Consider the following 15,980-nt stretch of genomic DNA (forward strand, 5'->3'; position numbering starts at 1 on the left):
GTCACTGTTTACAAAGGATTTTACCAGGTATACTGGAATGTCATTGCATACCCTATCAGTGGCGTAGCGTGGGGGGTGCTGCCGGTGCGGGCCGCCCCGGGCGCAATATTCAGGGGGGCGCAGTTAGGGCGGCTGTGCTGTCCCTGAAATGTCAGTTACCGACGTCCTTTCACTGTGAAGATTCAGAGTCTATAGCTGCTCCGCCTCTCCACTGCCTTCTCAGCCTATGGGATCACAGTGTACACGCCCCCTTCCCCAGCGCGCCTTGTTTGATAATGGAGCAGAAGACGTGGACAGCTGGAGAAGAGAGGAGAGGACGGGCTGCAGCCTTATAGAAGAAGGTGAGCTCGGGAAGACAAACCAAATGTTTTCTTGTCAGTATTTACCCTGCTGAGGAGGAGGAAGGGCTGAGGCTGTGTTTCCTCTTGCAGGGCTCCTCCTGTCTCTGAGCCTGATCGATAGATTTCATGTGAGGAACAGTGCACTGCTTCTGGAGGAAGGACATGCCCTAAACTTCTCCCCCAATCCCTGCTACATCTCCCTACTCATTACCTGCCCACCCCCTCCTCTTCTGCATTACCATATCCAATGTCTGTGAGCTGCTGGAGCACTACAAGTACCAGCATGCCAGGAAATGGGGGCAGCAGCAGTGTGTTCAATCAGGCTGATATTTAGATGGTGTGTGTACTTTATGTGTACTGTGTGTATATTTTATATATACTGTGTGTATAGTGTATGTGTATACTTTATATATACTGTGTGTATGTGTATACTGTGTATATATACTGTGTGTGTATAATGTATGTGTATACTGTGTGTATAATGTATGTGTATACTGTGTGTATAATGTATGTGTATACTGTGTGTATAATGTATGTGTATACTGTATGTGTATACTGTGTGTATAATGTGTGTGTATACTGTGTGTATAATGTGTGTGTATACTGTGTGTATAATGTATGTGTATACTGTGTGTGTAATGTATGTGTATACTGTGTGTGTAATGTATGTGTATACTGTGTGTGTATAATGTATGTGTATACTGTGTGTGTATAATGTATGTGTATACTGTGTGTGTGTATAATGTATGTGTATACTGTGTATATATACTGTGTGTATAATGTATGTGTATACTGTGTGTATAATATATGTGTATACTGTGTATATATATATATACTGTGTGTATAATGTATGTGTATACTGTGTGTGTGTGTATAATGTATGTGTATACTGTGTATATATACTGTGTGTATAATGTATGTGTATACTGTGTGTATAATGTATGTGTATACTGTGTGTGTGTATAATGTATGTGTATACTGTGTGTATAATGTATGTGTATACTGTGTGTGTATAATGTATGTGTATACTGTGTGTGTATAATGTATGTGTATACTGTGTGTGCATAATGTATGTGTATACTGTGTGTATAATGTATGTGTATACTGTGTGTGTATGTATAATGTATGTGTATACTGTGTGTGTGTATAATGTATGTGTATACTGTGTGTATGTATAATGTATGTGTATACTGTGTATGTATAATGTATGTGTATACTGTGTATATATACTGTGTGTATAATGTATGTGTATACTGTGTGTATAATGTATGTATATACTGTGTGTATTGTGTATATATACTGTGTGTATAATGTATGTGTATACTGTGTATATAGTGTATAGTGTATGTGTATACTTTATATATACTGTGTGTATAATGTATGTATATACTGTGTGTATAATGTATGTGTATACTGTGTATATAGTGTATAGTGTATGTGTATACTTTATATATACTGTGTGTATAGTGTATGTGTATACTGTGTATATATACTGTGTGTATAATGTATGTGTATACTGTGTATATATACTGTGTGTATAATGTATGTGTATACTTTATATATACTGTGTGTATAGTGTATGTGTATACTGTATGTATACTGTGTGTATGCGTGTGTATACTGTATGTATACTGTGTGTGTGTGTATGCGTGTGTATACTGTATGTATGTAATTGTGTGTCTATGTATACTGTGTATGTGTACATACTGTATGTATACTGTGTCTGTGTGTGCATACTGTATGTGTTCCATGTGTCCCCACTGCCGCTCAATGGAAATCAATCTAACAATGAACTTCTGTTGAACAGACATGTTGGTAAAAATCCGCTCAATCAGTGGCTGTGTTGGCAACCATCCACAGAGAGGAGAAAATCCACTTGTTGCCATTTGGAAGCAGCCAAATGGTGCACTGCTGAGCTCGGCCTTGGATCAGGCAGCAGGGCAGGTCTGGGTGCATATAAAATGAGAAATAAAATATAGTCCATGCAGTATTGCTTGTGCTTGAAAAGTGCTCCGTGCAAAATCCCAATGACACCTTGAGTAATTGTGCCCACACACAGTGCTGTGATCCTCCACCAGATGTACCAGCCTCTCACCTGAGGAGTGTGTCTATGAGCATATAAATCCATCAGGCAACCTCCAGGGATATAAGCCGTCACTGGGAAGAAGGTATGGACTCAAAGCACCTCTCTCCACTGCACACTGTGGTCATCTCCAATCCCCCAAATGGAATAAGAAGGGACAGACCATAGTGTGATACTGTATGAACTTTCACATTTATTGATAAAAGACATATTCCAGCATAAAATACAATGCAATCGGCGTCCAAGCGCCGCTGTTCCGCTTCCTTATTGACTGCGGGTGGCGTCAGACTCTCCTCCCTCCCTTCCGCATGCGTTACGTCCCTCGGGCGGGACTTCCACAGGTGGGGGGGGCGCAATTTACTTGCCTTGCCCCGGGCGCTGACAACCCACGCTACGCCACTGTACCCTATGCCCACACATCAACAGTACAGAAGCAGGTAATGATCTCCACTAAAGTTTTCTAAACTCTTGCAATGTATATAGCTGACCTAGAGGGGATTGTTTTTTGTGCTCTTAACAATTTCAGGCTGATTGTATCAGTTCCAAGTCCCAAACCCCTCTCTTTTTGTTATAGGGATAGAGGGGCATGACCACATTGTCATGCACTTCATTTAAAGTCCCACAACCCCCCTTCTTTACCCAATTTGTTGAAATTAGGGATGGAGGTATAGGACTGACATGTAGTTTTTAACTACTGTGTGTGTGTGTGTGTGTGTGTGTGTGTGTGTGTGTGTGTATATATATACACACACACACACACAGTGCCTTGCGAAAGTATTCGCCCCCCTTGAACTCTGTGACCTTTTGCCACATTTCAGGCTTCAAACAAAGATATAAAACTGTAATTTGTGAAGAATCAACAAGTGGGACACAATCATGAAGTGGAACGAAATTTATTGGATATTTCAAACTTTAACAAATAGAAAACTAAAAAATTGGGCATGCAAATTTATTCAGCCCCTTTAGTTTCAGTGCAGCAAACTCTCTCCAGAAGTTCAGTGAGGATCTCTGAATGATCCAATGTTGACCTAAATGACTAATGATGATAAATGGAATCCACCTGTGTGTAATCAAGTCTCCGTATAAATGCACCTGCACGGTGATAGTCTCAGAGGTCCGTTTAAAGCGCAGAGTGCATCATCAAGAACAAGGAACACACCAGGCAGGTCCGAGATACTGTTGTGGAGAACTTTAAAGCTGGATTTGGATACAAAAAGATTTCCCAAGCTTTAAACATCCCAAGGAGAACTGTGCAAGCGATAATATTGAAATGGAAGGAGTATCAGACCACTGCAAATCTACGAAGACCTGGCCGTCACTTTAAACTTTCAGCTCATACAAGGAGAAGACTGATCAGAGATGCAGCCAAGAGGCCCATGATCACTCTGGATGAACTGCAGAGATTACAGCTGATGTGGGAGTCTCTGTCCATAGGACAACAATCAGTCGTATACTGCAGAAATCTGGCCTTTATGGAAGAGTGGCAAGAAGAAAGCCATTTCTTAAAGATATCCATAAAAAGTGTCGTTTAAAGTTTGCCACAAGCCCCCTGGGAGACACACCAAACATGTGGAAGAAGGTGCTCTGGTCAGATGAAACTAAAATCAAACTTTTTGGCAACAATGCAAAACGTTAGGTTTGGCGTAAAAGCAACACAGCTCATCACCCTGAACACACCATCCCCACTGTCAAACATGGTGGTGGCAGCATCGTGGTTTGGGCCTGCTTTTCGTCAGCAGGGACAGGGAAGATGGTTAAAATTGATGGGAAGATGGATGGAGCCAAATACAGGACCATTCTGGAAGAAAACCTGATGGAGTCTGCAAAAGACCTGAGACTGGGACGGAGATTTGCCTTCCAACAAGACAATGATCCAAAACATAAAGCAAAATCTACAATGGAATGGTTCACAAATAAACATATCCAGGTGTTAGAATGGCCGAGTGAAAGTCCAGACCTGAATCCAATCGAGAATCTGTGGAAAGAACTGAAAACTGCTGTTCACCAATGCTCTCCATCCAACCCCACTGAGCTTGAGCTGTTTTGCAAGGAGGAAAGGGCAAAAATTTCAGTCTCTCGACGTGCAAAACTGATAGAGACATACCCCAAGCCACTTACAGCTGTAATCGCAGCAAAAGGTGGCGCTACAAACTATTAACTTAAGGGGGCTGAATAATTTTGCACTCCCAATTTTTCAGCTTTTTATTTGTTAAAATATCCAAGAAATTTTGTTCCACTTCATGATTGTGTCCCACTTGTTGATTCTTCACAAAAAATTACAGTTTTATATCTTTATGTTTGAAGCCTGAAATGTGGCAAAAGATTGAAAATTTCAAGGGGGCGAGTACTTCGCAAAGCACTGTGTGTGTGTGTGTGTGTGTGTATCTATGTGTGTGTGTGTGTGTGTTAACATTGATGGTAGACCTTACCACCATTTTCGGTCTGTAGATATTTAAAGGATTAATAGGATTTATTAGTATTTACAGTTACTTAGCACCTACAGTTACTTAGCACCTTGTTTTACACACATGGATCAACTATTGGGTTCATTCCAAAGCGGTCAGATTCTGTGGGGCTGGCTGTTTGTTAAGAGCTGCGATGCGTACCGGGTGCCCTCCCTCTTCCCGTCGCCTGTTGACGTGGGGGACTGGGCGGGTGGATGATTTCCCGATACGCATCGGCACCAGGCCTCGCGCCGCATGCCTGATTCCCACTTCTGGAGCCTCAGGGCGCCGGCACGGTTCTTTTTAACATCTTGCCTGCCTTGCGAGGGGGTATCTGGGCACCAATTATGGGGGGCAGCTTGCCACCGGCATCCATGCCTATCCTCACTGGTCACACCAGTGTGGCACTGGGAGGCAATGGTGGTTATACCTGGTGCTTCTAACATCCTCAGTGAGCATAGACAGCCTTTTTAGGTTTTCTTGGACATACCACACTCGACACCTGCATCTTGGCTTTTAGTGCCTATAAAGGTAATCACTCTGGAAGCTCCTTTGCCTCTGTCTGCTTGATTGTTTTCTTTTTATCTTATCTACCTCACTGGTTTGGTAGGTCTTGATCAATATTTCTATTGCACTATATATATTTTTCATTCCCCTTCGCACTTGATTCGGTCTTCATGTGATTCTTGTCTACTTCCTACATACACCATGGCTTGATTCTTTCTGCGCACCAAGATTATGGTTCGTTAGCACCTTTTACCCACTGTTTCTCTTTTTCCATAGTTACTATTGGTTACGGGTTATATCCATCCATGTTAACAGCTACATTCAACTTTATAGTTACATATCATTTATTACTGTTCTAGAATCCTTGGAGGCATTACATTGCACCAGATTACAACATGGAGACCTCTACCCCTTTGGGGCAATGCTTATATCTATATGTGCCTTTTACTGCGGGTTTGCATGACCACAGCTTCCGGGACAGACACCCATGAACTTGAAGCAGTGTTTGTAAGTATGTAGGGGGAAAATCCCTTTTCCTTCCTCCTCTCGTACTGCTTCCCCCCCCCCCCCCCGCCATTCGGGGTTATCATTACACCATATTGTTATCTTTACAGTTTTTGCAGATGCGTATCATGCATCCGCTCCTAAGGAAGTGGAGCAAATCCACAAAAAGCGTCAAGCTTTTTGGATGCAGTTGTGTTTTACATCTACGTTTTGTCACATTTCCTATTTTTAAATTATATTATGATATTTTTGCCATATCAACTATCACATGATATAAAGTGCCAATCAGCTTACATCATCACATGTTTTATGATGACCTCAGTGGTTGTATACACATGAAATGTAACATGGTTCATGGCAACGAGGTGTATATATATGAATTTATCAAACATCCATGTATGTATCAATTGCAATGTGCTATTTTATCTGTTCTTTACTCAAATAGGTCATCATGTTTTGATTAATTCAGTCATGTGTCATATGCTTCATATAAAGTCCAAATGCCTTCTCTTTTTGTTATTGTGTCATCTCTAGGTAGACATAACTGCCTTTGCTTGAACACTTAAGTTTAGAGGAAAGGGAAAAGGCTTTAACCCGGTTATTTCCTCACCTTTTTGAGGTAATAAGATTTCCTTTACTCGTAGATCCAGAGAATCCAATGACACCTCTGTATATTCAGCGCTGGTCTCTTGACTCTCGCCATCACCCACTACATGGCAAAAAAATTAGAATCAGTTAAGGACACAGTTACGCACATATACTGTAATGGGGCTTTTTAGGTAGGAACATTTTTAGAGTAGAGCAACCTATAGTCACCAAAGCTTCATTTATTGCAGAGAGGACAGAGACCATGTCTGTCCTACAATGTACACTGTCCTACTGCTCAAGTCTATTCTACATTACTGTACCAGCTAGTGGATTGGCATATTGTAAAGGCTACAAAATAAAATAATGTATCATAAATATAATAAATAAAAACAAAATATATTATAAATTTACTAATGGCACCAAAGCTAATTCTGAGCATTTCTGATGAATGGCAGCTGCACTGTTCAGAAGATGCCATGTAAATATGGCCTGTCACTTCACCTTGAATTATATAATTTAAAGATGAATTCAAAGTATTAATATTTTATACATAGATACATTGGTCTACCTTGGATGCCACTGGAAGCTGGATATCACTGAATTAGATAATGCAAGGGGCGGAGCTAGCGGCAGACATGTAATCAGCGGAGATCCAGAGCTCTAGCTGGGACTATTTGTTCCGACAAGATCCTGAGAGTACAATACTCGTTTTTTTATAAACCAACGGGTGTCAGAAGGTGTGTGGTGCCCTACAGGCATACCCCAAGATGGTTAAAATCGACCCAGCACTTAAAAATTCTGTGTGAGAACGTCTAGTTAAGTTTGCCTGGGGAAGCAAAGATGGCGGTGGTAGACACGAGGAGATGCAGGGAGAGGAGAGTGAGCAGCAGCACTCGGGAGAGCTATTCTCTGCAGACAAGGTGGCGGTGAGCCCTCTCCCCGCAGGGATCGAGCCCTCAGCAGGGGAGAGGATACAGAGCCCTAACACAAATTATGAAGGCCATTGGCACATGCCAAACCACACTAACTGACCATATTGATGGACTTAAAGTTGAAATGTCCTTTCTGAAACAAGATATGCACAATGTTAAGGAACAGGCTGCTGTGGCAGAGCAAAGAATTCGTGGTTTGGAGAATGTGGTGCATCCCTTGGAGGGATCGATGCAGAATGTGCAGAAAGAGGTGGCAGGATCGCCTACGGGGTAATAATGTGTGCTTTGTGGGCTTTTCTGAAAGAGTGGAAGGCAAACAACCTGAGGATTTCCTTGAACTATGGCTTAAAGACAACATGGAGGATGCGGCTTTCTCTTGTTTGTTTTAGAACAGGCTCACCGCATATCCTCTAGGACCCCTCTACCAGGTGCATAGCCACGACCATTGATTGCACGCATACTTCACTTCAGAGATCGAGAAAATATACTGAAAACCGCAAGACAGATGGGAGAGATACGATATAATGGCGAATGTGTTTCTATTTATCCTGACTTTTCTGCAGCCACGCAGAAACAACGCGCTAGCTTTGTGTATGTCAAGAGGAGGCAGCGAGAATCCAAGATGGTATACAGTATGATTTACCCCATAGAGGCATGGTTCCTTGAATTCAGGTCTGTCCAAATGGAAGAGAGCTATCCTGATCAATAAGGCTGTAAATCTTCGTCATACACATCAGGATGGATCCGAAGGGTCGATTTGCAATCCTGGTGTGTAGGATTTTAGATACCTATGTGACAATAGTGAGTGTATATATATATCCCGCCTCCATTCTCTTTTCAAATATTGGAGGAAATTCTTACTGCAACTATACTAAATGTGAAAGGACCAATACTGTTTCTAGGGGACTTCAATGTAGTATCTGATGTAGCTATGGACGGGCAGGGATGTGTATCAGGGTCACCCCCCTCGCTTTTTTTCATGGCTGGAGAGCTATACCCTTGTAGATGTTTGGAGATCTAGAAATCCAGGAATTAAAGATATCTCCTGCCATTCAGAAACACATAGAACACTTTTGAGAATAGATATGGTCCTAGCAACATCTGAAGGTGCCTCTTTAATACATAGTGTCAAATATCTAGCTAGGGCCGTATCAGATCACTCCCCTATGGAGTTTATACTGCATTTAGGCCCAAAACCTGGGATAAAGCATTGGCGTATGAATGCTTCATGGTTACAGGAGGAATGTATTAAAATAAAATGCCAAACTGCCATCTCTCATTATTGGGTGGAAAATAAAGCAGATACCCCGTTCTCCACACAATGTTAGGCGTTCAAGGCGACTCAGGGGACTTTTGTAAAACCGGTCAAGGATTTTTCTAGAGCCTTAGGCTCGGCTGTTGTACAGGCTGAGGAACGTTTCACTGAGGCAGAACATTCCTACGTAAGAGATCCATCTCCCACCAATTATAAAACATGGCAAGAGTATACACGAACCTAACATTTACTTTTAACAGAGCAAACTAGCAAGAATCAATCACATCAGTATAGACGAGTTTTTGAATCAGGGAATAAGAATGGATGTGTTTTAGCTAGACCTGCTTATGCCCTGGTCTCTATTCTGTGTATTAGAGGCTCAGGAGGTGCCATTGTAGAGGATCCTCAGGAGATTCTAAGAACCTTTGTGGAATTTTATGGGACTCCTTATTAATCTCAAAATCGGAAGACAAGAGCAGACATTGTAAAATACTTTGAAAATATCTCTAACAAGTTTACTCACAATGAAGAGGGAAAGTCTGAATCCAGTTCTAACACAGGAGGAAATTTGCACTGCTATTGATACTTTTAAACCTCTCAAATCACCTGGCTTATATTTAAAAAAAAGTATATACAGCTGCTAGGAAGGAAGGTATACTACCACAATCCATGAGGGGAGCTATTATCGTAGTATTACCGAAATCAGGTAAAGATCCCTTAGAATGCAAATCCTATAGGCCAATCTCAATGATAAATGCTGATGTAAAAATCCTAGCAAAGATAGTGGCGAGTAGACTGCAATCAGTGATTACTAGGTTGGTGGGGTAAGACCAAACTGGGTTTATATCAGCAAGATCTGCCCAAATAAACCTCAGGAGGCTCTTCGTTAATTTACAAGTAAACCATGACAATATGGCCAGCAGACTGATAGCGTTTTTAGACACAAAATAAGCATTCAATTTGGTAGAATGGGGGTACCTTTTCACATTTCTACACAGATTGGGATTTGGCCCCAGGTTTATTTCCTGGGTCCTACTTCTGTATTGTGAACCTATGGCCAGAACCAGGATTAATGGGCTCATCTCTGAATCCTTTCAAATATATAGAGGCGCTAGGCAAGGTTGTCCCTCATCACCTCTCCTGTTTCCACTGGTAATTGAGCACCTGGCTGCAAAGGTGAGGGAAGAGGAGACTATCCGGGGCCTGCAGATAGGAGAAGAACGTGTCTCTCTATATGCTGATGATATGCTTTTTGTATCTGATCAAGACCAGATCAGTCAGCCGGTAGCCTTCATGCTGATTCAAGAATTTGGGGACTATTCGGGATTTCGTATCAACTGGTTGAAGTCCACATTGTACCCCTTAGATTCACAACCTAACTTAGAAGCTCCTACTCAGTGCCCCATTACTATCTCAGACAGACAATTTTAAATATTTAGGGATCAACGTTCAGATGCCCCTGCAGGATTTTACGAATATTAACATTTGGCCTATTGTCCAAATGTTCAAGGACAAGATTATAAAATGGAAGGACCTCCCAATGACATTACTAAACAGAGCAAATCTATTCAAAATTATTTTTCTTCCAAAATTGTTATATGTGCTCTCTGATACTCCGGTGTATATCCCCAAGAAGATTTTCGGATATATTAACTCTTTGATAACTTCATTCTTATGGAGGGTCTAGGACGCCACGGGTTTCTCTAGATATTTTACAACTACCGGTGGATCAGGCAGGGCTAGCAATACCGGATCTTTGTGTATATAATTTTGCATTTCAACTGATGTATATCCATTGGCGGATGTTTCCGCAACTGAATAATGCGGCAATAACCGCTGAAGCTGCGGTGGCGGCGTCCTTTTTTGCTCTGTTGAATTTCTTTTACAGGGGAGAGATGCCCACAAAAGGGGGTATGACAATACTAAAGACTCCTAAACGCATCCTGGGGATGTGTATTAAGCATATCTCTGATAAACTCCTACATTTATCACCGAATGCTCCACTATAGTTCAATCCATGCTTGAACACATTTTCCAACTGCAGGATGGATATAGGTGGTACCAGTTTGGGAATCAAGGATCTCCATCAACTATTTGACACTGGTGGACTAAAATCATTTGCTCAGCTACAAGCTGAAAGGGGAGTGCCAAATAATTGGAATTTTCAATACACAAGACTGAAACATGCAGCACAGCGTCAGTTCGAAACTGATCCAATTGAAATTACTAATATGAATTTAGAGAAACTGCTGCTACAGCCAGAACATTCTAAATTAGTATCTAGTTGCTACTCTATCTTGATCGGGGTTGAGAGTAAAAAAATACCCCACAGAATTTGGGAAAAATGGCACACAATTATACTTGAATTGACAGATGAACTATGGGACGAAGTGCTTACTTCTTATATGAATACGGTCATTTCTGCCAGAGATAAGATGATTCAATTGCATTATCTTCATCAAATGTATTATACACCTCTTCATTTAAGATGGGACAGAGAGACACCCCATGTGTCACAAATGTTTACAGACCTAGGGTTAATTTCTGCATATGATGTGGGAGTAATAGAGTCCGGCCTCTTTGGTCTCAGGTCACACAGTTTATGGCTGATGCTTTTGATCTCCCAAACATATGCAGTCCCCTGGTTGGGCTTTCGGGAATTATAGAAGATGAGCTTATGGATAAAAATTATGAGAACCCTTCTAAGATTGGTATTTTTTTATGTTCACAAACTAATTGTAATACAAAGGATTAGGATGGATTTCCTTACACTAGCTGCTTGGAAATCTCTGGTGAACGCTAAGGTTTCCTTAAATAGAATGATATATGAGGCAAGGGGATGTCCCAAGAAATTCAAAAGAATTTGGGCTAAATGGGTAGAGTTTATAGAGACGGTAGCTGATAGCCCTTGAGGAAGAGGAGAGGTAATAGGACATCTTAAAGGATATTTATGGTCGTTTCTTGGATGCTGGTGTGCCGCACACAAACTGATTATGTATATATGGAAGAGATCATACATCGAAATGTAAGATGAAAGTGGGGGGGGGGGGGGGGGGGGAGAGAGAGGAGAAGCAAAACAAAATGAGAAATTTACTCATTTATGTTGTTTGTTTAAATGTTTAACAAAAAAAGGCGTGTGCACATGCAATTATTAATGGAAGCTGCAAAGTTATATTTAAAAATATACATATTCTGCTCTGTGTATGGCTTTATCCTTGGTATTGTACATACAGTATGGGCTCTTTCACACGGCCATTCCGATTTCTTCTTCCGCTGCGGCACTTTTTCTTTTTTTTTCACGGACACGGATGACACTTGTGTCATCCGCTCCGTATGTCCGCATATAATCACATCCGTTTGCGGATGATATACGGACAATGTAATGGGGATTGCGGAAAAAAATTTGTTGCTCTACATAAAGAAGGCCTGGCTATAAGAAGATTGCCAAGACCCTAAGACTGAGACAGCAGCAGAGTGGCCAAGACATACAGGGGTTGAACAGGAGAGGTTCCACTCAGAACAGGTCAGGTCTGCTAAGCGTCATATCCAGAGGTTGTCTTTGGTAAATAGACGTATGAGTGCTGCCAGCATCGCTGTAGATATTGAAGGGGTGGGAGGGGGGAGCCTGTCAGTGCTTAGACCACACGCTGCTCAATGCATCAAATTAGTCTGCATGCCTGTCATCCCAGAAGGAGGCCTCTTCTAAAGATGATGCACAAGAAAGCCTGCAAACAATTTGCTGAAGACAAGCAGACTAAGGGCATGGATTATTGGAACCATGTCCTGTGGTCTGATGAAACCAAGATAAACTTATTTGGTTCGGATGTGTCAAGCGAGTGTGGTGGCAACAAGGTGAGGAGTAGAAAGACAAGTGTGTCTTGCCTACAGTCAAGCATGGTGGTGAGAGTGTCATGTCTGAGTGCTGCCGGGACTGGGGAGCTACAGTTCATTGAGGGAACCATGAATGCCAACATGTACTGTGACATACTGTCTAAAGCAGAGCACGATCCCCTCCCTTTGGAGACTGGGATGCAGGGCAGTATTCCAACATAACAACGACCCCAAACACACCTCCAAGACGACGACCACTGTCTTGCTAAAGAAGCTAAGGGTAAAGGTGATGGACTGCCCAAGAATGTCTCCAGGCCTAAACCCTATTGAGCACCTGTGGGGCATCCTCAAATGGAAGTGGAGAAGCGCAAGGGCTCTAACATCTACTCCAGTGGCAACCTGTGAAGCTCTGGTGAACTCAATGCCCAAGAGAGATAGGACAGTGCTGGAAAATAATGGTGGCCACACAAAATATTGAAACATTGGGCCAAGTTTGGACACTTTGACTTAGAGGTGTACTTACTTTTGTTGCCAGTAGTAGACATTAATGACTGTGTTGAGTTTGAGGGGACAGCAAATTTACACTGTTATACAAGCTGTACACTCACTACTTTACATTGTAGCAAAGTGTCATTTCTTCCGTGTTGTCACATGAAAAGATATAATAAAATATTTATAAAAATGTGAGGGGTGTACTCACTTTTGTGAGATACTGTATAAAAAAAAAAAAAAAATATGAAGAAGAATTAGATACCGCTACTTCACTTGATCCGGATTCCATGCTGAGTGGCTTGCCTGCTGCATTCTAAACTCCGGTTGTCAGGATCTTGGCACTGGTGCCATTCAGGAAATGATTCGCATTTCTGAATAAATGCAAAGTGTTTTCCGATTGGATGAGGTGGAGAGTGACACATCACTGCCTGTTCAACCTTTTCCAATCCGGGAACACTTTGCATTAATTTAGAGAATAAAACGCATTCTCTGAAGGGAGCCCTCCTGTGTTCAGAATGTTGCATGCCAGACACTCAGCATGGGACCTGGAAGCAAGTGGAAATCACTGGAATCTACTTCAGTGATTTCCAGCTTCCAGGGGCATTGGCCAGGTATGGTGTATACATCAACAGTCTCTCTACCTGGGCAGCTACCATAATTGGAGTGCATCTTTTGTTAAAATTGACAGTCAGTGTTCAGGAAAGCCTATCTAATGGGGTGTTGGTGTGCTCCTGCCCCCTAAAAGATTTGGATGACACTTTTAATTTATACTCTAGCTTACTAAATGTGCTTCAACAATCGTTTTACATGTATGGCAACGCCAACCCCTGAAAGTGTTTACTGAACCACGTTGAGTCATCTCACATGGCATTAAGCGTTTACTACAACAGCATTTGATTTATCCCATGTGGGATCTGGAGTGGTTAGGTGATAACTAGATGAGTGTTGCACTGTGTATACTATGTTAGCCATCGATTTTTCACTGTATGGCTTTTATATTGATTCTGTACAAGCGTTTTATATACTTTGGGATGCTGGCACAATGCAGCACATATAACTTTTGAAATATTCGTGTAGTATACATAGCTACATTAGTCCAAGCTGGACCAATGTAACTATGTATAAAATAACCGTACCTGGAATTCATATTTGGGAACATGTTACATGTTCCACCCGCTTTTAGGGTGGAACATGTAACATGTTTACAATGCTGCAGCCGCTGCCTGCTACCCCCCTCCCTGTGGCAGCACTACGGGAATAAGTTTCCCGTACTAGCTGAAACTTTTTAAAATCAAGGAAAGATATTGGTGTTAAGCACCAACAGTACCCGCGCAGTGGAAAACAATGTGTAGATATAAATAAATACTAAGGTGTAAAGTGTAAGGAAATATATCACAATTGGGAGCCGCAACGTAAACGTGAAAACGTGAAAGTGAAAAAAATGTATATAGTGCTATATAATGGCTGCGCTCGACCAATCTAATACACTTTATGTGCAAATAGCAAATTTAACTCTCAAATAAATAACAGATACAAACATATGATAAATCAATGCAGACTAGTTGCCAGGTGCACGTATGAATATGCGCATACACTTAATGGTATGTTAGCGGTGGTCCTGTGTCTTGGTGGAGGTGTTGGAGACTTTAAGAAGTGCAACTACAAGATCTTTCAGAGACTCTAATTATAGGACGCGGTTATTGGACTGAATATTTTTGTTTTTATGGTCCCATTTACCATTATCTGATTGTTACCCTAATCTGCACACTGCACTTTATTTACCTTGCACCTGTGTCACACATCCACACACACATTATTATATATATATATATATATATATATATATATATATATATTCCTTTGAGATTATTTATATTTACATTCAATTATACTTATTCACTTACTCACTTTTGCACATACCATTAAGTGTATGCGCATATTCATACGTGCACCTGGCAACTAGTCTGCATTGATTTATCATATGTTTGCATCTGTTATTATTTGAGAGTTAAATTTGCTATTTGCACATAAAAAGTGTATTAGATTGGTCAAGCGCAGCAATTATATATCACTATATAAAATTTTTCACTTTTTAAAATCAGCCGTGTGTGTGTGAATGAACTACAAGCCCCAACATCCTTTGCAGTTTTTAGCTTGTAGTTCTCAATGAACTACCACAGTGCTCAACAGCGCCATGATAGTTCATTCATTTCTTCCTGTCAGTGTATCTGCCTGCCCATACGGGATGTACAGATACAGAGATATACTGACAGATCTGAAGGAGACCTGCATGGCACCAGTGATCCACTGATCGCTGGTGCAATGCTTTACAGGCTCGACTAAGGAAGTATGCCTGCCAATTTTTCACATCTAGAATGTAAATGGCGGATAGGGCTGGAACATGAAGTTCCACCCAAACTAGAATCTGGTCAGCTTCTCTGAGAACACCGATCTTTGGTACCTCCCTGATGGGTGATTAATGCCACCGTTGTGGCAATTTCTTACCAAATCTGGATCAGATGACCATGCAGTCGAGAGGTCTAATGCTAAAGGGAGAGGTGAAATCATCTGAAGCTCTATGGATGTTTATTGGGAGATGAGCTGACTCCAGCATCCGGGTCCCCTGCACTGAAAGGGTGCCCAGGACTCCACCCAAGTCTGTAAGGATGGCTTCTGTTGTAAAAACCTTCCAGACCAATGGAAGAAGATTTCCCCAAATGCAGGGCTGGATTAGTTAGCCACCAGGCCTGAGACAACCTGGTTAGGGTGTCCAGTAGAATCCAGAAACTGTACTCTCTTGTACCACACAGTCAGTGTTGGGGTGCAATGGTCTGGAGTGGAATTGGACATATGGGACTGCCTTGAAGAAGGGCACTATCAAACCCGGAATGTGAAAGTAAAGAGTTGGAAAGTTCCTAGGGTCCACAAATGGGAGCACAAAGTCAAGAGTTTACCTTGTGAAAAAAGAAAAAACTCTAACCTGACCAGTGCTCTAGAAGAAGA

General features: G+C 41.6%; 1 protein-coding gene across 1 annotated transcript in view; it reads right to left on the minus strand.

The window, feature by feature from the left end:
• The window catches only part of EHMT1 (euchromatic histone lysine methyltransferase 1), a 250,480-nt gene that overhangs the window by 110,432 nt on the left and 124,068 nt on the right, over positions 1-15,980 (minus strand). Inside the window, exon 9 of the mRNA XM_082263745.1 lies at positions 6,490-6,588. Coding sequence (XP_082119871.1) covers positions 6,490-6,588 — 99 coding nt within the window. The remainder of the gene's footprint in view (positions 1-6,489; positions 6,589-15,980) is intronic.

Source organism: Pelophylax lessonae (genome assembly GCF_965119305.1).
Source record: "Pelophylax lessonae genome assembly, chromosome: 7".
In the NCBI taxonomy this organism is placed as follows: domain Eukaryota; kingdom Metazoa; phylum Chordata; class Amphibia; order Anura; family Ranidae; genus Pelophylax; species Pelophylax lessonae.